This window comes from Musa acuminata, chromosome BXJ1-7, assembly GCF_036884655.1.
Source record: "Musa acuminata AAA Group cultivar baxijiao chromosome BXJ1-7, Cavendish_Baxijiao_AAA, whole genome shotgun sequence".
In the NCBI taxonomy this organism is placed as follows: domain Eukaryota; kingdom Viridiplantae; phylum Streptophyta; class Magnoliopsida; order Zingiberales; family Musaceae; genus Musa; species Musa acuminata.
The window spans coordinates 4069461-4093124 of NC_088333.1; the positions used below are offsets into that span (position 1 = coordinate 4069461).

The window sequence follows — 23664 nt, forward strand, 5'->3', positions numbered from 1 at the left end:
TAAGAATTAGGAGTACCTGATTCATCCTTACCTTCCCCTACTCTTTGAATCCTTTTCCTCGTCTCATATTTTCTTTTTCCCCTACATAAACATGTAGTATGTGAAACAAACCAAGATAGGGCAAATCTTACGATGCAGATCCTATGAAAACAAGCAAATACTTGATTTGACTTCATGGTTTAATAAGTTAATAGATCAAAGATAAAATCCTGACTTGTCTTAGTGTAACAGACAATGAGATGGTTTGATTCTAAACGACTAATTCTAAGATCTTAACGTCTTATAAAAAAAACTAGTGTCGATATCCTTCCATACTTTCTTCACAGTCAAACCTCCTTAGCATATCAATTTTTAGATTTAAAAAATTTACATTAATCTCATTTATCGTAATGTTATCGGTTTTACTGACGTAACATATAGCACTGAATGACATAAAAATGATAATTTCTACAAAGGTGGTGGAGATATAAAATGACACTAGAGGAGGAAGAGGACGTAGAGCAATACAATGTCGACGCAAATGCCTCACTTGCCTCTTTTTTCCTCTTGTAGCGTCGCACCTCTTTGCCTTACTTGCCTTTTCTTCCTCTCTCTTTGTCGTTAGCGATGCAAATGCATCACGTATCTCATCTTTCTCTTCCTCTTTCAATGCTGATGAGATGCAAAGCGGTACCAGAGGAGGAAGATGAGATTGAGTAGTGCATTGTTGATGTAGATGCCTCACTTCCCTCTTCTTCCTCCTCCGATGACAACGTAAATGCCTTACCGCTCTATCTCACTTCCCTCCTCTTCCTCCTCGACTATTATATTGCTTTCGTCGATCACTATTACAACAATCACCATGGTGTCATCATCTATCATCATTATTGAATATATCTTTTTACTCATTATTTTCATATCATTCATACACGTGCTGTATCTTCCGTTGGTGAAATCGATGATAGTCGGATAAATAAAATTAAATATTTTACTTTTATAATTATAGAGATTTTAATATAAATATTTTAATATAAGAATCGAGATATTATTTAACTACAGAAGATTAATTAGTTTTCACTTTTGCTAATTAGTGATTGGACTAAAAAAAAGACTTATTATTTTATTTTCCTCGGATTCTCTATGTGTGAAGACAAATGATTTGTTTTTACCGATCATTTGCTGTTTTCACTTGTGACAAATTTGTTGTTATTACCCAAATACCTTCTCCTGTCACAGAGATCGAGCTTTCAAATTATTCCACATATTAATACAACATTATAGCTTTAGAATTCGAGTGCACATTATGTTATGTCCCGTATGATTGAGTTGGTTTATATGCTATGCTACGCGCGTAATAACGATCTAATGATTTCAGGTGGAAGAGTCATATGAAACTTACCCGCGTACCAACCGGTCTCCGTATACCCGTGAGGCGATTGAAAGAACCCCACCGGCGGGTCCCGCACGAAGGTCACAAAAGAGAAGGATTGAGTGCTTGCTTCCCGCAATCGCAGCATCTCTCGCCTTCGCTTCCAAGAAAGCCACTCCGACTCCGACGGCACGCGCTAATGGCTTCCACGGAACACTCCACCGCCGCCACCAGGTCTCCCCACTTTCTCTCAAAAGACGACATTTTTTTCTCGCTCCGCCGCCTCCTCTTCTCCCTGTCTTCTTTACTCTCTGCTCTCCTTCCTCCGTTGCAGCGAGATGGACGAGGAGAAGGAGGCGCCACCGCCACAGGATTTGACGCTGGGATGGGTGAGGGACGCGCTGATTCGGCAGGAGGACTCCATCGTCTTCGCCCTCATCGAGAGGGCCAGGTTCCCCTACAACGCCCCCGCGTACGACCCGTCCTTGCTCCCCCAACAGGGGGGCCGCTCCCTCGTCGAGGCTTTCGCCAGAGGGGCGGAGGTTCTTCAGGCAAAGGTCCCGTCTTTGCTCTCTTTTCTCATTCTTTTGGCCGCCCACTTCACGATTTGCTGTAGAATCGCATGCACATAGGTCATGTGCTCGCCAACGAGAGCGTCTCGACTATCGAATCAAAGAAGAGATCAATATACATATACCATAAGAAAGAATTTTATTGGTAATAATTGTTCCATTTCTGAAGTCACTTGATCTTCTATTTAGTGTCAATTCCTTACCATTCAAGGGATCCTTTGTCATTTGACCAGATCCTGTGTAGCTCCTTCCACGCTTATGGGGGGTTAACCTGGATTCGAAGCATCTTGTAGTCTACATATGGTCAAGGATACATATGGTCAAGGACGATTTGAGGCTTGTGGGCTTTGGTGCCAACCAGGAGTCCCTTCTAGAATAGAAGAAGTTGGTCCTTGAATTTGGTTCTCGTCCATGGAAATTTGCTCATTAGTACGAGAAATTTGTCACTATTAGAATCTAATGAAAAGAGCTAACCTCTTGATTTGGGTGCTTTCTTTAGGAGGAATTGGTCAGAAATTGGTCTTGTTTAGTCCTTGAATTTGGGCATCCTCTTTTGGGGAAATTTATCAGTTAGAGAATCGGATCCTTGAATTTTAGGCATATTCTTAAGGAGAAATCGATAGGATGATTTGGTCCCTGTTGGAAGCAAACTTTTATCTCGTGATTGTGGGAGAATTGAGTTGTTTAGAGAAACATGCCATTTGGCTTTGGTTGTTTAGAAGAACAAGCTATCCAAACTTTTTATCTGTTGTTGCACGGGTGATTGCATAACAATGCTAGAAAGAAAGATAGGGGCTCATACTTCTCTTCATGGTTCTTAAGCATTTGGACTACAACTAGATAATAATTATTCTTTTTCCTACCAAATATCTTGTTCTTTATGTATAAATTAGTGAAACATCCACCCCTCTGATACTTTGAAATGTCATCCGAAACCCATTATTTTGGCCTTTTCGATGATCCCTTTACGGTTCATCATGAGGTCTATCTTTTTCCCTGCATTACGGTCTACATTAATGAACTGTAATTGGATGGCCAAAGTTTCTTGACTGCAAGAACAAACTAAGTTAGATTACTGCATCAACTGTATTCAGTGTGCTAGTTTGTTCTTGCAGTCAAGAAATTTTGGTAATCCAAATACAGTTTAGTTTTTGCATCGAATGATCCAAGTAGACAGTCCAACATACTAATCCTAATCTAATTGGTGAAACTTCATCTTCGTTTCTCACAGTTACTAATAATCTGTATAAGCTAAAATGACACTTAAATGTGTCACAGTTCGGTCGATATCAAAACCCAGAAGAGGTATCTTTCTTCCCAGATGATCTTCCTGCACCATCCGGGATTCCTTACAACTTCCCAGAGGTGAGCATCAAACTTTGAGTCTCACATTTTAGGATGTCTGTTCTACTCGTGCTCAGGATGATCCAATTGTAGGTCTTCCATCCAGCATCTGCATCTGTTACTGCAAATAATGCCATCTGGAACATGTATTTTAATGATTTGCTCCCACTATTCACTGTCGAAGGAGATGATGGGAACTACACATCGACAGCGGCAGCAGATCTTGTGTGTTTGCAGGTGAAAATCAATTTTTGTTTGTGCCTGTTGTCACTGTGAACAATATACATCTGACGAGCACTCAGCAGAATATTTTGTCTGTCCAGGCCCTCTCCCGAAGAATCCACTATGGCAAGTATGTTGCGGAGGTGAAGTTTAGAGATGCTCCACAAGATTATATGACAGCAATTTGTGCGAAGGTATCGGTTGCCTTTCACTGATACAGCTGGTTCTACCTTCTATTGGCTGTTCAAAGAGAAAAACACTTAGAATTACGAAGTTGTTTCTTCTTTGCTGCTTGTGCAGGATAGGGATGCTTTGATGAAGTTGTTAACGTTTGAGGCTGTCGAAGAGATGGTCAAAAGAAGGGTGCTGAAGAAAGCCATGGTGTTCGGGCAAACCGTAACCTTGGAGGACAAAACTTTCGATGATGAAACCAAGTACAAGGTGGATCCTGCGGTCGTTGCTCGTCTCTATGACGAGTGGGTTATACCCTTGACCAAGGACATCGAAGTGGAGTACCTTCTCCGACGTCTTGATTGATAGTTTTTGCATCCAATTTCTTCTTCGAGTGGTGTGTTTGCTGTTTTCGTTGTTTCGAATACAGAATAAAGGAGCCTCTTGTGATGCTACTGATTCCTCCAGCTCTTGAATTCCTGAATTCATCTGTTTTCTTCCTCTGTTTTATCATCGATTCGGTAATGAACTTGAAATTTATGTAACTGAGATATGGATGTGGTTTAGGCGATTGGACTCTGTGAGTTCTGTATGTTTGCAGCTTGAAATGAGTTGTAAGTGTATGCTTTACAGCCTGAGAAGTAGCGGATCGCCACAGATTGTCGTGGGACCCGTGAAATCAAGCTGGTAAGATATTGACAAGTTGGCACAATAGATCCACCGTTCGTTTCAAATTAAAGCTACCATCGAGCCGTTCGCGATGCCGATGATGTGCAGGGTTATGTTTGTAATTTTACACCTCCTTCCCTGCTTCCTCTGCCATTATTTCCCCATCCCACTTCACTGTGCTCTGTCGTCTGTGTACGGCTCCAGCTTGCCCTAATGGGTTTCCGTCAGCTCCGCCTCCTCCTCCTCCTCCTCTCCGTCGCCGTGGCCTTCGTCTCCGCCACCGACCACATCGTCGGCGGCCACCTCGGGTGGAACCCCAACATCAACTACACGCTGTGGGCCAACAACCAGACCTTCTACGTCAACGACCTCATCTGTAAGCCCTTCGTATCCCCCTCCCGTTTCCATCCCCACCCTGACCTTTTGGTGGCCGCAGCCTTCAGGTACCAGAAGAACATGTACAACGTGTTCGAGGTGAACAAGACGGGGTACGACAACTGCACCATGGACGGCCTCGCCGGCAACTGGAGCTCCGGCAAGGACTTCATCCCCCTCGACCAGGCCAAGACCTACTACTTCATCTGCGGCAACGGCTTCTGCTTCAGCGGCATGAAGGTCTCTGTCACCGTCGTCCACCCCCTCAACGCCTCCTCCGCCGCTCCACCCAACGCCTCCACCCACGGCGCCGCCGGATCCGCCGCCCCGGGGCTCCGTCCGTGGCCGTCGAACGCCGCGGCTCTCCTCGTCGCCGCCGCGGCTTCGATGGTGATCGGATCTGGTGTCGGGATCTGATCCAAGGCGGCCACTTCATATGTTTGATATCGATTTGATCTCGGTCGGTATGGTCGTATGTCATCGTCACCAGTCTTTGTTCTCTAAGATCGGATTGTTTGGTAGAATTGCATCATTCTTTGTTCTCTAAGATCGGATTGTTTGGTAGAATTGCTTGTTAATTTGATGCTTCTGCTCCTATGAGTGTTAATTTTGGTGGTTTAATGCGAATTGAATCGACATTTCGATGTGAAATTTAGCTACCAAACAGACTCACATAGCACATATAATCCCAAATAATAAGCACTGTATAGAATAAAAGAATATAAGAATATAAATCGCATGCGTCGTCATCACCACACCGTCACAGTATGATCCCCAACACCAGCAGAGCAGCCGCGACTCCGCTCTTCAGTACGACCGTCATCGAAGCTCCGCTGGTTGGCGCCACCGCCGGGCCCTCGAACTCCGTCGGACCGGGAGCCGGAGCGAGACCGCCGCGAAGCGAGTGCCGCTCCGACATCACCACCACGATCAGCTTCTCCCCCTGCTTGCAAGCCCCCTCCGCGCCGCTGATGAAGTAGTACGCCCCCGAGCGGTGCAGCTCCACCACGGCCATCCCATCCCTGTGCTCCGCCACCGGGCTCGACCTGTTGCAGCTCAAGTACGCCTCCCTGGTCACCTGCAGGACCGAGTCCTTCGCGGCGTCGTACTTCCAAACTGCACGCAGGAGCCGCGTCAGCGACCGTTCTGCCTTCACCAGTAGACACAGAGGGAAGCATGAAGGATGAGCGAAGATTACCGAGGGAGTCGCCGACTTGGAACCGATTCTTCTCGGCCCACCGGTTGAGGGAGTCGTTGGTGGTGGGTGGGACTCTCCAGGCCCGGTCGTCGCCCCCGACCAAGAAGTCTCTTGCTTCCGAGATAGTGAAGCTTACGAGGAGAAGGGTGAGGCAGACGAGCGATGATGAAGACATGGGTGACGCCGAGAAGAGGAGAGATTGGGTTGATGGCTTGGTTGGGAAGCTGGTCGAGCCACTCCGGCGCTACTTAAGGTGGAAGACGAAGAGGGAATAGCCGTTGGAGATCAACGGTCGAGTAGATTTACTGGGACAGGTCATCAGGTGGCGCGTTGAATTGGTTGATTGGATCGATAGAATTTTTCTGGATTCGAATCTGTTTCGATCGGGAATTGAATCTAATATATTTGAAGGAGATTGATTATGGACGGTCATGATTCATCTTTTAGATCATGAAGGATCGACGAGTGGGAATATGATACATCACTATTAGAACAACGCGTTATAGGTAAAAAGGCATCAAATAGAAGAACCCCGGATCTTCTATTTATGCACCACCTTACGCTGGGTTGATGAATGCGCTGCTGTGCTGCAATGTTGCAGCAACCTAATCAACCATCAACTAGAAGGATCGAGGAATGCGCTGCTGTGCGACCGAATCAACCCTCAAATCGAAGGGTTAAGGAATGCGCGCTGCTGTGCAACCCAATCAACACTATGTTGCGCATTCATCTCCTCTTCCCATCATATGCACCACCTTACCCTCCCTGTCTCTCTATTTCTCTCTCTACCCTTCCCTGTCAACCAAGCCAAGGAAGCAAAACAGAAGAATCTCCACCCTCCAAGGAAGAGTGCATGCCCTCGCGTAGACATCTTTGTTCCCGATGGCCCATCTGGACCAGGAGCTGTGTGAGGGGAGAACAACCGAAGCCAAGACCGAAAAGGAAAGAGGTGAGGTGAGAAAAAAGGGGGAAGACAACGCAAGAAAGATAGGTGTCCTCAGATATGCATCACCCAACCAAACCTCTCTCTCTCTCTGCCCTGGCTTACCAGAAATGCCCCTCTGCAGCCAGGAGAACTCCCCACCCGTCTCCGCCAAGCAGGAAGACCGTAACCCCCCTCCTGTTCCCAATTCATATGGGCCTTTTGGTCATGGTCAGACCTCAGGAGGAGACAGGGGAAGGAAGAAACCCCACCTTTGTTTCTCCACCATCTCCTCTCTCTTTGCAAAGTTGGAACCTTCTCCCATCCGGTGCCTTCCATCTGGGTTTCTCTCCTCTTCTGCCTTCTAAAGGTTCGATTTTGCGGCCATGTTGATGAAGAAGGGGAAGAGATCGGCCATGGAGTCTTCTCCGCCATCCACTAATTATCCTGTTAGCCAGGAGGCGAAAACGAGGTTCAGGCACCAGAGTCTCCTGCAGGATTACGAGAATCTGCTAAAGGTAAGATCTTTGGGTTTCTTCTTGGTTAAATTATTTGTGGTCCGTGTATGAATCTGGGGGAGCTGTGCTTAGGGTTTTTCTTATCTCGTTGATCTTGGTGATTAGGGCTTCTTTTTAGTTGGCTTATTGTATGATGGTGCAATCTCATATTAAGGTGCTTGGACTTGAATTACTTTTGGACTCAATAATCTAAAAAGCCCTATGTTTTTTCAGCATGAAGCACTTTAGATATATAGTTAAGGTTTGGTATCGCATAAAAATTATTAATTTTAGGTTGCATCTGTTAATCAAAATTTTAAGATGAGTTTTCTCAAGAAAATAAAAACCAAGAATTATGTGTTAGGTTTCTTCATTATTCTTGCTTCCAAGCCAATCTGCTTGAATTACTAGATCTATGTCTCTTGATGTTGCCTTTTGTTGTTTTATTTTCTCTAAATTGTGATTTTTCAGATCTAGATGTTTAAATCATTGCTCCGTGTCGGCCATATGACGGATTATACTCTTGATTTTGAGTTTTGAAAGATCTACCTATCATTTCTGTTTCAGTTAAGGAGAGTGCTTTTGTTCAAGTATGAGTTAAGAAATAATTTATCAGTTCATTTGGTGTAGGCATACTAACTAGAAGAATATAAGCTTTCTTGGGCACCATAATTCCTGTACAGTTTATACTCATCCCAGCCTCTTTGTTTCTTCAAAAATCTTACAAGTCTATATCTCAGGAAACTGAAGCAAAAAGGAGGAAATTGCAGAAGGTGGATCAGAAGAAATTGAAGCTTCTTGCTGAAATCAAGTTATAACCTCTTCCTTTTGGCTTTTTCAACATTATATTCTTTTTCCATGTTTGCCTTATGTTTCCAAATAATTCAAAAGTTTCTAGTGAGAAATCGGTAGTTGCGATCAATATTCATTCGGTTTGTGAGTAAACTTGTTCAAGAACATTTGCCATTGCAATGACTAATCCTGTTCATCTCTATCCGACAGATTCTTGCAGAGAAAATATGAAAGTCTATCGATGAATCCATCGCGAAAAGCTCCACTTAGGCTGAACAAGAAACCACAGAGTATCTCGTCCCAATTGTTCATGATCGATCAACCTCCAAATTCGTCTTTTCAATCCCCTGCCAAAGACCAGAGTTCCATAGTCAGAGATGATTCTTTCCGAAGCACCCCAGCAGTAATAGACTTGAACCAGGTTTCCTTGTCAGTAAGTAATGCAATCTCAAGCTACATGCCTAAGTGACTGACAATCAAAAAAGGAGAAATAATATTTTCTGAATGTCCTCATGGCAGATTGGTGAAGGTTTGGATGAACAACAGGTCAGCTTAGGGCCCGCAAAAGCTGATAAGTTGAGGAAGAGTTTGATGGATTGTGATGATGTGGCTAATGATCTCAAGCCCTTGATTTGCCGAGATGTCGGTGGTGGATCAAACCGGGTGGTGAAGAGAAAGATCACATGGCAAGATCAGGTAGCTTTGAGGGTGTAGGTTAATCTATGTCATAAAGGGTGAAAAGCCATGCCCTTTATTGAGAGGTAAGTTACTTCAAAATATTATGCCTTATTAATGCCACTGGTGTTCCTAGTATGAATTTGGTGAATCAATCAGAATAATCAGTTCTACATATTTGTCATTAGAGTTGACATTCTGAATGGTGGAATGTCTTGATACTCCACAGTATTATCCATTAAATGGATCCTAAAGCTACCTCATCTAGCTATCTTTCAATATGCCCTCATCAGTCACCTTTGGATCCACCATCAGAGCTTCAAGCAGCTTATATATAATTTATCTGTTTTCCCCTGATTTCACTTTTAATTTGGACTTTGTATTCAAGGTATGTCGACTTGATCTAGTTTAGAGTGCAACATGTTGGGATGTTTACTAACCGCCATATAGATTTTTAAGATGAATTTAGTGGACATGACATTGTAAGCAGTTGTTTAAGCACTAAGAATAATCATATGGATTATAGGTACATGCTGTTCATTACTGAAGTGTGTCTAATGATGTGAAGAATGGCCATATAGTGTTTTGCTTATCCATTGTGCTGCATCATCATGTTGTGACATTGGATGGTCATGGATGATTTGTCTCCCCCAACATAAGAAGATGCTGAAGAAAAGTTCTATCCTATGGCATGGAAAGATTTAACTTGGCTCTATAGAAGCTACCTTCTGGTATCTGAGTGATTGATATATACAACTTGATCTGAGAAAAGAAATCTTCAATTTTTCTTATATCTGTAGAGTTTGTGAAGCCTCAAATCATTGATAACCCCTAAACACAGTTAACCAGAAAAAGCCACAAGCATTCAGGATAGGAAGCATATGGTGCTGCAACTGAGAGGCAATAGGATAGAGATGAACACACACCAATTAATTGAAGCTTGCCCAACAACTCTTAATATATCTGATTTCTACCCCTTTAGTTAAGTTTAGGTATCAAACTTCACATCCAAAATCATGTGGACTCAGAACTACTTTCAAATCGACAATGAACACCATTCACACATACATGTCACTGCCAGAAGTTGCTGGGAAATGACCAAACATTTCATTGCCAGAAGTTGCTGGGAACAATGACCACCGTTCCCACAAAAAAAGGAAGGTTGCCACAGCCCAGAAATCATATACACCCATCCAATTTCTGATACTTGACACTATCTTACATACATTGTTCTCAAGTAGTCATCTTGAAGCAAAAATTGGCTTTGTGGCTGATCAGATGTAAGGGTTGATGTGGGAGGAGTAATCTCTGATGCCAGCCCCTTCCCACCCCATCCACTCCTCCCACAAGTCCCAGCCTGAGTCGGACATTCCCTCGTCGGAGAAACCATCACTACTCCATTCTGGCCGCTGCCATTGCTCTTGCTTCTGCTTCTGATCAGCTTGTCTCAAGCTGCTCATTACAATCTGCAGATGTTATAGATCAACTCTGTCAGGAACCAAGCTCGGCTTGCAATTTCTCTTTTTGATCCAAAGCATCCCAAAGAATAGAACAGGACGATGCATGGTGATACTTACATCATAGGCTTCATTGATGCGATGGAACTGGACGCCGCAATTGCTACCTTTGCAAACATCTGGATGATACTGCAAACAATCCCATGTAAACATTTAGAACGATCACAAAACAAGACACAAAAAGGAACCTTTGAGAATTTTAATGCAGGCCACAGGTCAAGAGCCAAGAAAGCAATTACAAGCCAGAAATAAATCTTATTGCAGTGTGTTCTGAAATCATTCTTCTTGAGATCTCTTCCAAGATTTCCCCCAGAAGCGATAAACTAAACCCAGACCACCCATTTTGCGACAAAAATCCCTCCGTTTTAACAGATCTAGACCCAAACAACTCACCACAATCAAACGAGTGAAAAGAATAAGAGGGAGGGAGGGAGAAAGATTGAAGGGAAGAGGGGAACCTGCAAAGCGAGCTTCCTAAAAGCCTTCTTGACCTCCTTCTCTGGCGCCCCTGGCTGAACCCTAAGCATCCGATACTGATCCGCCAAGCTTGCGGCGGCGGCGCACCTCACGTCGCCTCTGCTCCTTCCCGCCTTCCTCCTTCCCTTCGCCACCCCACCCCTCCTCGCCCAACTCCCTATCGAAGACGAAGACGCAACCATCGAGTTCATCATCCCCATCGACATCGCCATCCTCCGAAGCGCGACTCCTCAAGCCCAGGAACCCCCAAAAAGTGAGGCCTTTTGCCAAGAATTAGGGGTTGGTAACCATTATAAAGGAAACAAAGCAACGAGAGGCAGCGTGCATAGCACGTGACCGTAACATAAACCCATCTCCTTATCTTTCTACATTTTATCCACTTTTATTTAATTATGCTTTTCTATTTATATTCCACGTCACATCATAATTTCAACGCACTCGCACATCGTCCCCAGCAGAGCACCCCACCTAAGTGTCGACTACAAGTGGCCCAGAAGAAGTGGTAAACTTTAGAGTACCTTTCATGCGGTACACTTTTAATACATTATTGCCGGTTTTCCTGGTGACTTGGCACCACGTGGTCGAACATATATAAAAATGTCCAATAATTTGGATGCTTTTTTTATTACCCACTTGGCTACCTCGCTTGCTTGTGGCTGAGATAGGAGATCGGCAGCATGACCCGCTAGGGTAGGTCTCGGGTAACGATGTGTCCGATGAGGAATCTAGTGGTTGGTGCACAAATCTATGGAGGGATTTGATCGAGCAATTTTGTCGGCTTCTTCCACGCCAAATACACGTCAGTCATGCGTCGGATGCAACATGGAACGGTATCGATCTTTGTTATTTGGTACACGAGAGGACAATAACATTAGATGTGGTACCGATTTCTCTGTCTGCTTCAAACATGGATGAACTTTACGTCTCATTTAAAACATGGAAATAACTTCCACGTCACATAATCATCACATTTCTCGTATATATATATATATATATATATATATATATATATATATATATATCTGATGGAATGATGTGAATAGTCACTCATGGTGATTAGACAGATGATATGATATGATATCGTGCTCATATTGATGTGTCATTGGAATGTGGATCTATATCTCATGTTCCATTGTAGTCTTGAGCAAGAATGAAGTTTGATGACATGGTTGTATTGTGGGAAGAAGTCGTGGCATACAAGCAAAGCATTGCTGTGGATAACGCTGTGGAAGATGCTTTCTTCCTTCTTTCCAGTTGCATGGGAACGAACATATGGCAGCGAGCAGGTGGAGCTCCAATCTACTTTGTTGTACAGAGTTCATGTGCGATTAGAATCCATGCTTTACGCGAACCCATTTCCCACCACCTCTCTACAAAGCGAAAACCATCGATCTCATGTGTATAAATCCCCATGAGTATCTGCTTGTCACTGTGCAGCTAATCACTTCGTCGGATCCATGAAGGCCTCTCATCTCCTATCTTTCGTGCTTACTCTCTTGCTTCAACTTTGTTGTTGTTGGTGTTCAGCTGATCAAAGAACTCTGGGTGGAAATGACGAGGCCCGGCGACTACCTCAGCTCCTAAAAGCTCAACCACTTCAGGGTGGGTTGCATGATGTAGGAGATCTTGTTTCTGTAACCTTCACCATATTTGGATGCTCATTAACTGAGCTGCTTGCAGGATTAAATGTGACTGTGAAGGAAAGAGGGGAGAATAAAGAGCACTTGGATGAGGGGACGAGCATAAGCCACTCGGGGAAGGGAAGTGGTGCAGGGAAAGGAGGTGGGAAGGGCGCCGGCGGTGGCTCACAGACGCTCCGCCAACCAAGGGACCAGCGAAACAGCTCGGCGTCCAGCTGGCGGTGGCCGCGGTCCTCTCTCACTTTACTCGTCGGTGGGTTGCTCCTCCTCTTCCTGCACTCCTGCGGTTGAAGTCGAACAAGACGATGATGACGATGATGCTGATGAGAGTGCTTGTTGTCATGCAGGCATGTAATGTCTTTCAACAGTTCTTGTCGAAATAAATCCTATGATTAAAGGCATAGCCTGGATCATGGTGGATGGATTCATCAGCATGAAGGATATATAAGGATCACTTTCATATGATTGAAGATCATAATAAATATAAATATAGAATAATAATTTTTATATTTCTTATATATTTTAATCTTTGATCAATTTATTTGAGGATCAATTATCATTATATATATATATATATATATATATATATATATATATATATATATATATGATTAAGAAAAATCTCTTTCTCAAAGTTATATAAATATACTTTACCAATATGAATAAAATCATCCTTTTATGAGATTATAGGTTCGTTCTTTTTAAGTAAGGTTTTCTCCCTTTATTCTTCTCCTAGCCATCGTGGCCATTGCTTGTGTCCATGATTAGCACTCGGAGTTGGTCACGACCTGCTCTTCACATCGACAGTATCTACTTATATTAGTTCGTTGTTTTGGCCAGTAGTCTCCTTCACAGGTCTTCCCAATAGTCTTCCTTATAAGTTAGATTTGGTCAAACTTGCTCCACGATCTTTACTTTGCTCGGTAATCATACCAATATCTCGTCGGAGATTAGCCTCAATCTCATCGCCATGACTCTCCTCTAAGATAGATATGCTAAACGTTGTTGTATCCCACACGGTTACAGGACTTCTCACCACTACCTCGTCACTTTTCTTTCGCACTTCTCGGTTTTCCCATCAACATCAAATCTCTTCGTCGCCCTCTCACGATCGACAACAGTAGTTGGGCTCCCTTCTTTATCGTATATTGTTGGAGCCTTGATTGCTAGTCTTTCTACATTGACCGGTATATCCTCATCCATATCTTTTTCATTTCATCAAATCTGATTAGTTCATAAGGCAAACAACAAAAACCACTTCATCAAATCTAATATGTTTGTTCTCTTCCACATCTGATCTATTTCAAATTTACTTCTATTTCATCTAGAAATAATAATTCGTCTCATTATAATAGGCTTATATGTAGCTATTTTAATTTTTTCAAGCTATCCAAAAGTGCCAATTATGCATCCTGACAAGAACAGTTCACTGACCTTCTCTTCGTATATGATATATTGGACTACATCGATGGCTCCCTCAATTATCCATTCTCGAAAATATTCAAATATCAAGAGAACTAACGTTAACGGAAAATCCTAATCATAAATTATGGTTATATTATGATCATCTTATTATGTAAGTTATTCAAGCCTTAGTTACTAGTTCTATAGCACCACTAATCTCTTTATATAATACTGTAGTGTACATATGGTCTAAGTTATAAACTATCTTTGTCAATCATTCTTGCACTCGCATGCTAAATCTTTTATCTACTCTAATGAAAATAAAACAAGAGAAAATTACTATTATTGATTATGTGTAAAATCTAAAAATTATTATAGACGAGTTAGCCTAGAAATCCCTAAATAATGAATTAATCATTATTCAAATTCTCAATAACCTAAGAGATGAATATAAAAAATTAGCGTTAGTAATTCACGTGACTCACCATTATCCTATATGACAAGTTGACGAGTTAGCTTCACAAATCACCCACCTAATTATTCTTGCTTTAGTTATTGCTCAATCGATGTGTGGCATCACCACTTTACTTATTCGTCATCCTCTATTCAATAATAACTAAATTCTCGTTACTCCTTTTCAACTTCGTTTGTCTTAGTAATAAAAATCATATACTACCTTTTGGAATATCTTTCACATTCTGCTCTAAACTACTTGAATTTATTTACACTAATATATGAGGCCCTACCCAATCACTTCTCTTAATAATTTCATATTTTATATTATTTTTATATATTATTTTACTAAATATACATAGCTTTATCCTCTCAAACCTAAATTTAAAGTCATTATAGTCTTTACTCTAATATAGGAGATAAATACCAAGCTCTAACAATATATTTTTTATTATATATTATATAAAATCTCAAGTCACCATCGCACACACCTCAACTAGTTGACTCTATCAAATGAAAAGCATTGACACATAGTTGAAATTGGTCTCTCCATCCTATACTAGGCATCCATGCCACTAGCCTTTTAGTCAATAGCCTTTCAAACTTATTAACCACGTACTTACTCTAATCCTATAACATTACTCACCATTTAAAAAATTATTTCATAAAATCTCAAACATTCAAAAAGTAAAAGTATTTGATTATTTATATTATCTCTAGTTATACCCCTTTGCTTCACACAAGTTAATACTAAGATGCAAGTCTTGTATTTTCATCGGGTACTCCTTTGAACATAATAATACTTTTTGGTGCTATGTTCCTTAACCTTACATTATATTATTTTTATTGAGTTACCTTTTCCTTTCAAAATCTTATTCATTCAGCAATGTGAGCCACTACAATAACCATCCATTTTTAGGTTCACAAGAATATATCTCAAATCCCCTCAAGCGTATCTGCATCAACTAGTAGTTCTCCTCTAGACATGTACTCTCTTATTACTCTAGTTTAGCAACATCTCACCCCATTTATAATTTTTTTCATCTATCTGCTCACCAACTCACTCTTTAACAATGAATGAAGTAATGTTCTCGGCATCACAATTGATGTCTTTGTCCTTTCTTCGACCAAGTAACATCGAAGTGTATTAACTTTCAAGTATTTATTACTAACTTTTCATCAATTCTTATGCATTTAACATGACTCGATAATACCATTAAGCTTGGACATCACATAACAATAGAGTCCAAAATTTACATATTCAAATCATATTAAATTCATGATATATACTCTACTATAAACTCTCCACCTAACTTTATTGAACCCACAAACAACACTCAAGTCCAAAAATCTTTATACTAACGCAAAGTCATATGTGATAAATATGATGCTCTACTCATAATATAGCATGAACCCTTATATCATTTCATTTTATACAAAATGTCATTAGGTATAAGTGGATCTTTCGAATTAAGCAAAAATAAAATGGATCAATTGCCAAATACAAGGCACGTCTAGTGGCCAAAATGTTTCATCAATGACCTAGTATTGATTTCATAAAGATCTTCAGTTTAGTTGTTAAGTCAATGATAATTTGAATCATCTTCAATTTAGTTATCACTCAAGACTAGTATGTACGTTAATTAGATGTTAATAATACTTTCTTATAGTGGACTTTAATTAAATATGTCTTTATACAACAACCACTTTATTTCATTCGCCTTCAATATTCAAACAATGTTTATAAATTACGAAAAATTATTTATAGACTTCATCAAGTTCCAAGTACCTAGTACACTGAACTTGGTTTATTTTTTATATTAGTCGACTTTGTTAACTCCAAATCTGACGTCTCTTTATTCCTATTACAAAAAAAAAGTTGTATTATATATTTACTAGTTTATATAGTTGACATTATTATCACATACAATAATTTTACGAAGATTAAATAATTTCTTAAGTAATTGATAGATTGATTCTCCGACCTAGGAACTTCAAGTTATTTTTGAGAGTAAGAGCAACGTTCAAATCTTCTAGATTTTTCCTATCCGAAAAGAAGTACATTTAAAATAAGACGAATATATAGGATGCCAAATAATTCATCACCCTAATCTCCACCATTGAGTCACTCAAATTACATGATAGTAGCCCTATTATAGATTCCATACAATACCAATAAATACTTGATTTCTTGCCGTATTTATCTTTTTCATGTCCAAATATTTCCTTTATAGTCAATAAATTATCATAATTTATACATCGACCTTCTATTATGTATTGGTTCATGCTAAAACGTATTCTGCAATATGTTTTCTTCATCACTTCAACTTTATGTCTTTGTCGATATTAATTGGGCTGGTATCACTAATGATAGAACATCTACATCAACCTACATTATATTGCAAATCTGATTAGTTAAAGTTTTAATAAACAAAACACAATCGTAAGATCCACCACTGAAGCTAAATATTAAGTCATCACTATCACTGTTGCATAACTCAACTGGGTTACCAATCTATTACATAAACTTGGCATCACCTCCCAATCTATTCCTACTATATAGTATGATAATATCGGTGCCACTTACGTATGTTGTACCACGGTATTCCACTTTCCCATAAAAGACATTGTTATTGACTTTTATTTTGTTAGAAATCAATTTGTCATAAGTTAACTATGTATTTCTCAAGTCCATACTTACGATCAACTAATTGATTCACTCATAAAGTCTCATGCTCTCGTAGATATTTTAGTTGTATCATTCTAAGAATGACATTCTTGACAGAAGTTCAATCTTACGATAGTACCATAGAATGTTATGATAAAAGTAAATATGAAACAATAATTTTACATTCATTACATGCTGTAATCCTATTTGAGGATCAATCAACATAATATATATGTCTAATTTAAACATATAATTGAAAAAAATTCTCCCTCAAATCTATATAAATATATATTATTTTAATAAATAAAATCATTCCTTCAACAACAAATTCTTCGTTCGCTTAGCCTTTTAACATTATTAGCAGTAGCATCCCTTCTCAAAGCAACTCCAAGACCACTCCACTTCGTTAGAGTACAGCACCTACATCAATCTTGAAGCATCTCAAAGCAAGCATTGTTAGGCAAATATTTTATGATGAGTTGGTATGAGATCATTCTCTTTCCGTGGATGATTCTGTTCTTAGTTTCCATGACAACCCATAAAACGGACACAAGCATCTGTTTATCACCCTGTTTGAATTGAGACCTTCAGCATATTTATTACACTATCTTCCAGTAGGGAGAATAACATTACAATTACTGCTTTCCTCTTTCTGCATTTGACATCCACTCGAGAGCAGTAAAATGCCAGTTTATAGAACCCTGTGAAGGATGCAAGAACAGAGGATGTCTTTGGTGTGGCTCAATCTAGGAAGGTAGAAGCACCTCTTCCAACAAGACACTTCCAACAATTCTTCTTTTGCTGATTTCCTTTTCTTTGGTGGTCTCACCATCAGGCAAAAGCATTGGAGGCAGTGCTTAAGTGCAGTAATGGTCCAAACAACAGCAGAGCTTAGAGATTAAGCTTGTATCTAAGAATAAAAATGGGTTGGATGATGCCCATCTTAATCTCTCCCTGTGCCCAATAGAGAGGCATAATATGATGACAGAGTGTTTGTTTGATTCTTCTTCATGTTTGGTCCCTAAAAACCAGAAAATGAGAATGAAATATTTGGATATGTAGTTGTTCTATGTGAGAAATCAATTGTCAATTCCATTCATGGAAACACCTTTGATTTTGAAGGAAAATAATGCAATTCTGTGCCTTCCTGTTTTAGTTCATGATGATCATATTCTTTGGATTTTTATATTTAATATTGGTCACGCACTATCAAAAACAAATTTCGGAATTGATCAATATGGAACTAATGGATACATCATATTTTCTCAAACTAGCATCTCCATAACTTTTGCCAGAGGCATAGCAAATGTTGCCTCACAATCTTTCAAAATTATCATTCTATTACTCACACAAGCAGTTATGCCAAATTCCTATCTGCTTGGATGTAGCTACAAGTTCTTAAACATACAGCAAAATAAGTGGCCAAATAAAAGATAATTGCAGTGACACGATTGACCAGTGTCTCCGGAGTAGAAGATCAAATTAGATTATTATGTTAAAATTTGGATCGGAATGAATATGAATGTGAAACTTCAAGAGTTTAGAAGTACAATTAGTTTCTCAAGCTGCATGCATGATTCCCAAGCAGACCACATTGGTGTCTTCTTTGCAACCTCCTCTGCTGTCTCATTGCTTCTTATCTAGGAACATCAGGGAAGACTGCCAAATCCAATTCAAGCACAAGGAATGAGATATCTGGGAAATGAACATGACAATTTTTTATTTAGATCCCTTCGGTCATGTGTTGGTGATCAAGGAATCATCAGCTTGTCTGAGGACCGTTCTTTTTGCCTGAACACAGCCATCTTCCATTTGACGGTGTTCCCTTGTCACGCCTTGCATGCGGCAACAAGATACTGGCCATACTGGGCTACACCACATTTGATAACATCGTGAAGCTGAAGAAGTAATTTGGAGTCACTTGATTTGCTTCTGAACATAATACATCATGTAACCTTGAGAAGCTCGTACCGCTCCATCACTTACTTGGGTAATCCATGCATCATCGCATTTGTACCATCTTTCTCCTAACCGAAGATAGGTCAAATAATGTCCTGATTCCAGCCTTCCGGTATGTGTGATTACTGCAAACACCTCAAATTCCGATGAAAGATCATTGGACACATCTGACTCATCACCCTCAAAAGCAAAGATCCTATTGCCAAATCTGTTTCTTATGATGGAATATGACAAATACGGCGTCATGTCCAGTGAGAAAGGGAACTGCAAGTATTGGTCTATTTTTTTCGATGTTCCCCGTCTAAGAGAATGTTCGAATCTTTTTATATGGAAGCACAGGACCAGTGGGAGCCTCCTGATGGACATCTGCTTCACGGAATCTTGGTGCATTTCACAGTGTTGACAGTAGAGTTTCTGATCAGGTCCCAACCTCTCAGGCCTTGTGAAAAGGTCCAAGCATCCCATTAGGGTAGATATTCTGGAACTTTTGTTGGATTTCGAGTCAGTACTTGGCTCCAAATCAAGAGAGAGGTCAACACAAGGATCATATGTTGTTGAAGTGAACCCGCAGATGGTGCAAGTGACATCGGACCTCAGCACCCCGGAGAATACTCTATGTGCAATACAATGGCAATCTCCAAACCCTACTGTAGAAAGCAGTGATGTAGTAAGAAGCTAAACTCTTTAAAGGATACAGAGTAAAACATGTGCCAGATATGGTTTCAGAATAAAAGACACAGAAGTCAAACGAATAGTAAAAATAATATAAAACTTGACAAAGGTCCAACCAACCTTTGTTTTGAAGGGTAGACCTCTCACTTTCATGAATCATGTCGAGCATCGAGATAAAAAATTCATGTGCATCCTGCTGCTCATAACTGGCAAGGTTTGATGAATGCTGCCACCAACTGCAAAACAATCAAAAACATTTCAGGTATTTGTCCTTCATGTTTATAGTTAATGTATGACTAAAGGCATCAAAAGACATTGTCATCTCAAAATAAAAAAAATGTCAAAATCAGAAAATAGTCAGAGTTGGTGAGTCAGAGATAACATGTAAGCTCCACATTGAGCTCACTTTTTCTGTCTCTGCTTTTTCTTATTCAACCATATTCCAGCGAGCTTATTTTTCACTGGTTCTTTCTTGTTTTTTGGTCATTTTACACTGTCCAGATTTTCTAGTGGGAAATGCAGCAAAGTCCATACAACACAGTATGGCACAACTAGATCCATTAAGCTACATGCATCCTTGTTATGTTAATTGATAGGATGACCACTATACTCCAAAGCACAAGCTTTTAGAAAGGGGACAACATTCAACAACTCTTCTCATGTGCAAGCTGAATGAAGAATTGATGGGCTAGCCATGTGGATTCAATTGCAAAATAATGGTGCAAACCCACTGTTTAAAGCATTGTAGAAAGACCCATGAGCAAAATATTGGATGAAAGATTATAGGAAAAGGATGGAGAGAAGAAAGCTAGGATCCAACCACCACCTGTTTTCCTATCACAATAAAATAATTACTCAGAAATAAAATAATTACTCAGAAAGGAAATTCACTGATTACATCTTAAGGAACAATACATAGAAGAAGCTCAAGACCATCATCTTCTACCAGAGGGTTTTGTCTGTAAACAAATATTTTCTTTCATAGAAAGCCTGATAAAGTTACAGAACCGTAAGGTTTAAAATTTGATATCTGAATACAGCAGGAGGGTAATCTAATAGACCAAACTAATGAAAATGGATATAATTTATCCAAATGAGCTCAACTTTCAAGGTTTTTAATGCCCCATTTTTGTTTCCATCCTCTTGAACTACCAATACTTTGGAGAATGTAAAGATGATCAGGTTGTTTGATTCACTATATAAAATTTTGAACACCCCAAACAAATTACATTTTCCTTAATAAGAAACGTTAATGGAGACAGACAGTGACCGATCCCTAACAAATCTCAGTATCTTCTTTGTTGCCATTTATCATACTATAATAGATGGTTGTACCTATAAACTAGCATCAACCAATTATAGTATAATCTGAAACCTAAAAGCAAAAATGGGCATTGATATGATACAGATGAGATCATCTTTAACTAGCTGGTACAGACGGTAATGATCAGGAAACAGGCAAAAATGAAGCAAAAAAGATTAACGAATTTACAGGTGGTGGATGCATCAAACAAACTTTCTATTGACAGAGAAAGTGTTGTCCTTAGCAACCTTATCCAGTAGTCATTTTGAGACTTGAATTGTGTCTATATATCACACTATGCGTTGTATCTAAAGCTAATAACAAGTCAATAGGAAAGAGACAGAAAAGGAACAGACTGTTTTAGGCATCCTATCAACAAGGGGACACATTATTAAAGCTTGGCAAACAAAGGTAAGTAGAAAAAGAGAGAGTATGACAAATAGATTAGCGTGCTTTCTTACAATTTGATGAGTGTCAAACAACACAGTGTTTGGACCAGTAGTGACGACAATCAGTGGAGATCAGTAAGATGAATTCATGTGATGCAAAGAAAAAAGCATGTAAGGTAAATCATCAAAACTTAATATTCTTCCGGAAATTTCATGTTCAAAAGCGATACAAATATCAAACAAATCTCAGCTTGGAAGTTCATGCAAATTTATGAAGAAAAAAGTAAGAGACAAGAAATCTACTAATCATCGACCAATTGCTACATCACATCAGGAAATATATTTGTTTGAACCAAAGATCCGTAAAAAATGACAAGATTATAATTCAGCAGAAAGCTTGAAAAAACTTCCGCAGACACTGAATGCCTACTCAGTAGATTATCATCTCATTCAGTGATCCAACAAAAATGCAATTCAAAATTGATCTTCTCCAAAGTCAACATAACCTCTCACCTGAAGAGAAACCTTGCAGGGCTATACGGAGTGGGATTCCCGGAAAATGCCTCCGAGAACACACTGTCGACATCACAAACCAAACAAGACAATTCCCCGGCTTCCACCGCCCTCCTCCTCCTCCTACTCCTCTGCTTCCGGCACAACTCTCGATTGTGCCAATCACCCAAAAAGTAATTTTTGAGCGGCGGGGTGTGAAGCAGCGTCTGCAGCACGGAGTTCATGAAACAAGTGTTTCCCAAATTATTCAATCCTCTCAGTCTCAAAGGTTGGCAGGATCGGTTCTTGACACCGCAGTCCAGCACTAGAATAGTCTCCCTCGATGATGCCCTTTCGATATCGTGAGCTGGCGCGGCCCTCCTTTTCCGACACCGATCTTTCTCTCTACCTTTGGGCAGCTCCAGGAACTGCTTCGCCATAACGGCGGTGTCGAAGTCGGGATCGTAGACCTGGTCGGCACAGACGCAGCAGAAGACCTCAGCTCTGTCGACATCAACCGCGATCTCGTGACCCGGGTTCGCCTGAGAATGGGCAGCGGCGTGGTCGGAGCAAGAAATAGAGGAGCAGATCAGGCAGAGGTAAAGGCGGCAGCGGCGGAGGGAGCAGAGGCTACATCTCGGGATCAACGATTGGAACTTCCCAACCGCCGTGCGGCCACTGGGGGCCGTTCTGAAGTGGGTTTGGAGGGATCTGTAGCCCTGCAAGCCATGGTGCTTCCTGTACTCCTTGAGGTGGGAACAGGGAAGTGGCTTCCCGAGATTCATCCGGGAAAATAAACTATCCCCGGATGAGGAATTCGAAGCAAAGGCGATGAATTTGACACGGAAGAAGACCAAGAAATCGAAGAATCACAGGAGAAATGGCACGGGAAACGAGGATTGTTCCGATTTGGAGCCGAAAAAAGATGGCTTCTGTCCTCGATTTGGGAGATTGGAGGGGGAATAGAGCTGGGATTAGTGAGGGTTTGAGGCGGCGGGGTGGGGATTTGATGCGGCGGCGGTGGGATCGGAGGAGGAAAGATGGCGGCGGCGGATCAAAAATTTCGTCTTTGGCGTTGGATTGGGGGAGGGAGAGAGGGAGCTCTATAACGACCGACTCTAATGGCTTTTTCTTTCGAGTGCATTTCTGATATATGTCTTTTTTTTATAAAAAGGGTTGCTTTAATTAGATTTAATACGCAAAAAAAAGGTTATTAAGATTTAATAGTTCATAGCATAATTTAATAGCTTTAAGAGTTGCACAAAAGTATATATATATATATATATATATACCCTTCTTACTCCATTTAGTACTTCTTGTACAACCAACATTTCTTTCCATCTAGTTAAGTAACCTTCTAAAGAACAACCTAACTGTAGAAAATAATACATTGTTTTTTATTATAAATTAAAAAAAATTTGTAATTAGAATCTTGGTCACAAAGAAACAACTTATAATCACCAAAGCTTACTCTCCAAGACCATAAACTCAATTCTACCTAAATATAAGAAAAGGTAGGCTTTGATATGTTTAATTTTAAAGCCACATTGATGTTAAATTAATATTTATGACCAAATATTAACATTTATGAAATTGACCGATGCATGTCCCTATTAACGTGAAGGATTTGACAAACCAAACATTAGGAAAAAGAAACTTTAATTTGCACACAATTAAAATCCTTCATGTCCATCCATTCATCCAATCATCACATCTAAACCATCATGTTCAGGTGAGAAATGTCATTCGAATCAAATAGTAAATAACACTGTGATGGTAAAGAGACAACTTGAAAGCCGGGGTCAAACCACGTTTGACTAATACCAACAGGCCCTCATCATGTTCTAACCCAAGTTGAAGTGCTTGCCTTCGAAGCAACAAAAGACCAAACCAAGCTTATGTAAT

At 40.3% G+C, this 23664-nt stretch overlaps 7 protein-coding genes across 8 annotated transcripts; 4 read left to right on the plus strand and 3 right to left on the minus strand.

Annotated features, from left to right (window-relative positions):
- The first annotated feature begins 1427 nt into the window (after window positions 1–1427).
- On the plus strand, window positions 1428–4229 carry LOC103990567 (chorismate mutase 2, cytosolic). Its single transcript, XM_009409756.3, has 6 exons — window positions 1428–1582; window positions 1683–1905; window positions 3199–3285; window positions 3358–3501; window positions 3588–3680; window positions 3787–4229. The coding sequence occupies exons 1-6, from the start codon at window positions 1548–1550 to the stop codon at window positions 4021–4023; spliced, it is 819 nt and encodes a 272-aa protein (XP_009408031.2). The 5' UTR covers window positions 1428–1547; the 3' UTR covers window positions 4024–4229.
- Window positions 4230–4474: 245 nt separating this feature from the next.
- Window positions 4475–5308, plus strand: LOC103990566 (early nodulin-like protein 19). The gene is made up of 2 exons (XM_009409755.3): window positions 4475–4702; window positions 4763–5308. The coding sequence occupies exons 1-2, from the start codon at window positions 4540–4542 to the stop codon at window positions 5116–5118; spliced, it is 519 nt and encodes a 172-aa protein (XP_009408030.2). The 5' UTR covers window positions 4475–4539; the 3' UTR covers window positions 5119–5308.
- A 76-nt stretch (window positions 5309–5384) lies between these two features.
- Window positions 5385–6268, minus strand: LOC103990565 (early nodulin-like protein 15). The gene is made up of 2 exons (XM_009409754.3): window positions 5900–6268; window positions 5385–5817 (listed from the first exon to the last, which is right to left on the minus strand). Exons 1-2 carry the CDS (start codon window positions 6072–6074, stop codon window positions 5462–5464), a joined length of 531 nt encoding a protein of 176 aa, XP_009408029.3. The 5' UTR covers window positions 6075–6268; the 3' UTR covers window positions 5385–5461.
- A 363-nt stretch (window positions 6269–6631) lies between these two features.
- Window positions 6632–8960, plus strand: LOC135678323 (uncharacterized). The gene is made up of 4 exons (XM_065190990.1): window positions 6632–7339; window positions 8059–8129; window positions 8321–8543; window positions 8630–8960. The coding sequence occupies exons 1-4, from the start codon at window positions 7208–7210 to the stop codon at window positions 8822–8824; spliced, it is 621 nt and encodes a 206-aa protein (XP_065047062.1). The 5' UTR covers window positions 6632–7207; the 3' UTR covers window positions 8825–8960.
- A 909-nt stretch (window positions 8961–9869) lies between these two features.
- LOC135678324 (chaperone protein dnaJ 8, chloroplastic-like) lies at window positions 9870–11042 on the minus strand. Its single transcript, XM_065190991.1, has 3 exons — window positions 10761–11042; window positions 10363–10431; window positions 9870–10251 (listed from the first exon to the last, which is right to left on the minus strand). The coding sequence occupies exons 1-3, from the start codon at window positions 10989–10991 to the stop codon at window positions 10060–10062; spliced, it is 492 nt and encodes a 163-aa protein (XP_065047063.1). The 5' UTR covers window positions 10992–11042; the 3' UTR covers window positions 9870–10059.
- A 798-nt stretch (window positions 11043–11840) lies between these two features.
- On the plus strand, window positions 11841–12843 carry LOC103990561 (uncharacterized). The gene is made up of 3 exons (XM_009409751.3): window positions 11841–12065; window positions 12307–12381; window positions 12460–12843. Exons 1-3 carry the CDS (start codon window positions 11930–11932, stop codon window positions 12708–12710), a joined length of 462 nt encoding a protein of 153 aa, XP_009408026.2. The 5' UTR covers window positions 11841–11929; the 3' UTR covers window positions 12711–12843.
- Window positions 12844–18407: 5564 nt separating this feature from the next.
- On the minus strand, window positions 18408–22884 carry LOC135678325 (ubiquitin C-terminal hydrolase 22-like). 2 transcript variants are annotated; one of them, XM_065190993.1, is made up of 3 exons: window positions 21781–22884; window positions 19696–19811; window positions 18408–19547 (listed from the first exon to the last, which is right to left on the minus strand). In XM_065190993.1, exons 1-3 carry the CDS (start codon window positions 22542–22544, stop codon window positions 18862–18864), a joined length of 1566 nt encoding a protein of 521 aa, XP_065047065.1. In that variant the 5' UTR covers window positions 22545–22884; the 3' UTR covers window positions 18408–18861. The 2 variants fall into 2 exon arrangements, with proteins under 2 accessions (XP_065047065.1, XP_065047064.1); XM_065190992.1 differs by having other exon boundaries at window positions 18408–19550; window positions 21781–22883.
- Window positions 22885–23664: the final 780 nt, after the last annotated feature.

Bases quoted from the DNA above. Each gene is read 5' to 3' on its own strand.
- LOC103990567 (XM_009409756.3), top strand. From the start codon at position 1,548: ATGGCTTCCACGGAACACTCCACCGCCGCCACCAG. The intron at 1,583-1,682 runs GTCTCCCCACTT...CCTCCGTTGCAG, and splicing joins CACTCCACCGCCGCCACCAG to CGAGATGGACGAGGAGAAGG. The intron at 1,906-3,198 runs GTCCCGTCTTTG...AATGTGTCACAG, and splicing joins CGGAGGTTCTTCAGGCAAAG to TTCGGTCGATATCAAAACCC.
- LOC103990566 (XM_009409755.3), top strand. From the start codon at position 4,540: ATGGGTTTCCGTCAGCTCCGCCTCCTCCTCCTCCTCCTCTCCGTCGCC. The intron at 4,703-4,762 runs GTAAGCCCTTCG...TGGTGGCCGCAG, and splicing joins CTACGTCAACGACCTCATCT to CCTTCAGGTACCAGAAGAAC.
- LOC103990565 (XM_009409754.3), bottom strand. From the start codon at position 6,074: ATGTCTTCATCATCGCTCGTCTGCCTCACCCTTCTCCTCGTAAGCTTC. The intron at 5,818-5,899 runs GTAATCTTCGCT...TCCTGCGTGCAG, and splicing joins CCAAGTCGGCGACTCCCTCG to TTTGGAAGTACGACGCCGCG.
- LOC135678323 (XM_065190990.1), top strand. From the start codon at position 7,208: ATGTTGATGAAGAAGGGGAAGAGATCGGCCATGGAGTCTTCTCCGCCA. The intron at 7,340-8,058 runs GTAAGATCTTTG...TCTATATCTCAG, and splicing joins ATTACGAGAATCTGCTAAAG to GAAACTGAAGCAAAAAGGAG. The intron at 8,130-8,320 runs GTTATAACCTCT...TCTATCCGACAG, and splicing joins AAGCTTCTTGCTGAAATCAA to ATTCTTGCAGAGAAAATATG.
- LOC135678324 (XM_065190991.1), bottom strand. From the start codon at position 10,991: ATGGCGATGTCGATGGGGATGATGAACTCGATGGTTGCGTCTTCGTCT. The intron at 10,432-10,760 runs GTTCCCCTCTTC...GATTGTTTGCAG, and splicing joins TTAGGAAGCTCGCTTTGCAG to TATCATCCAGATGTTTGCAA. The intron at 10,252-10,362 runs GTAAGTATCACC...TAACATCTGCAG, and splicing joins GCATCAATGAAGCCTATGAT to ATTGTAATGAGCAGCTTGAG.
- LOC103990561 (XM_009409751.3), top strand. From the start codon at position 11,930: ATGAAGTTTGATGACATGGTTGTATTGTGGGAAGAAGTCGTGGCATAC. The intron at 12,066-12,306 runs GTGGAGCTCCAA...GTTGGTGTTCAG, and splicing joins GAACATATGGCAGCGAGCAG to CTGATCAAAGAACTCTGGGT. The intron at 12,382-12,459 runs GTGGGTTGCATG...AGCTGCTTGCAG, and splicing joins AAAAGCTCAACCACTTCAGG to GATTAAATGTGACTGTGAAG.
- LOC135678325 (XM_065190992.1), bottom strand. From the start codon at position 22,544: ATGAATCTCGGGAAGCCACTTCCCTGTTCCCACCTCAAGGAGTACAGG. The intron at 19,812-21,780 runs GTGAGAGGTTAT...ATTGTTTTGCAG, and splicing joins CCTGCAAGGTTTCTCTTCAG to TTGGTGGCAGCATTCATCAA. The intron at 19,551-19,695 runs GTTGGTTGGACC...TGCTTTCTACAG, and splicing joins GTCTACCCTTCAAAACAAAG to TAGGGTTTGGAGATTGCCAT.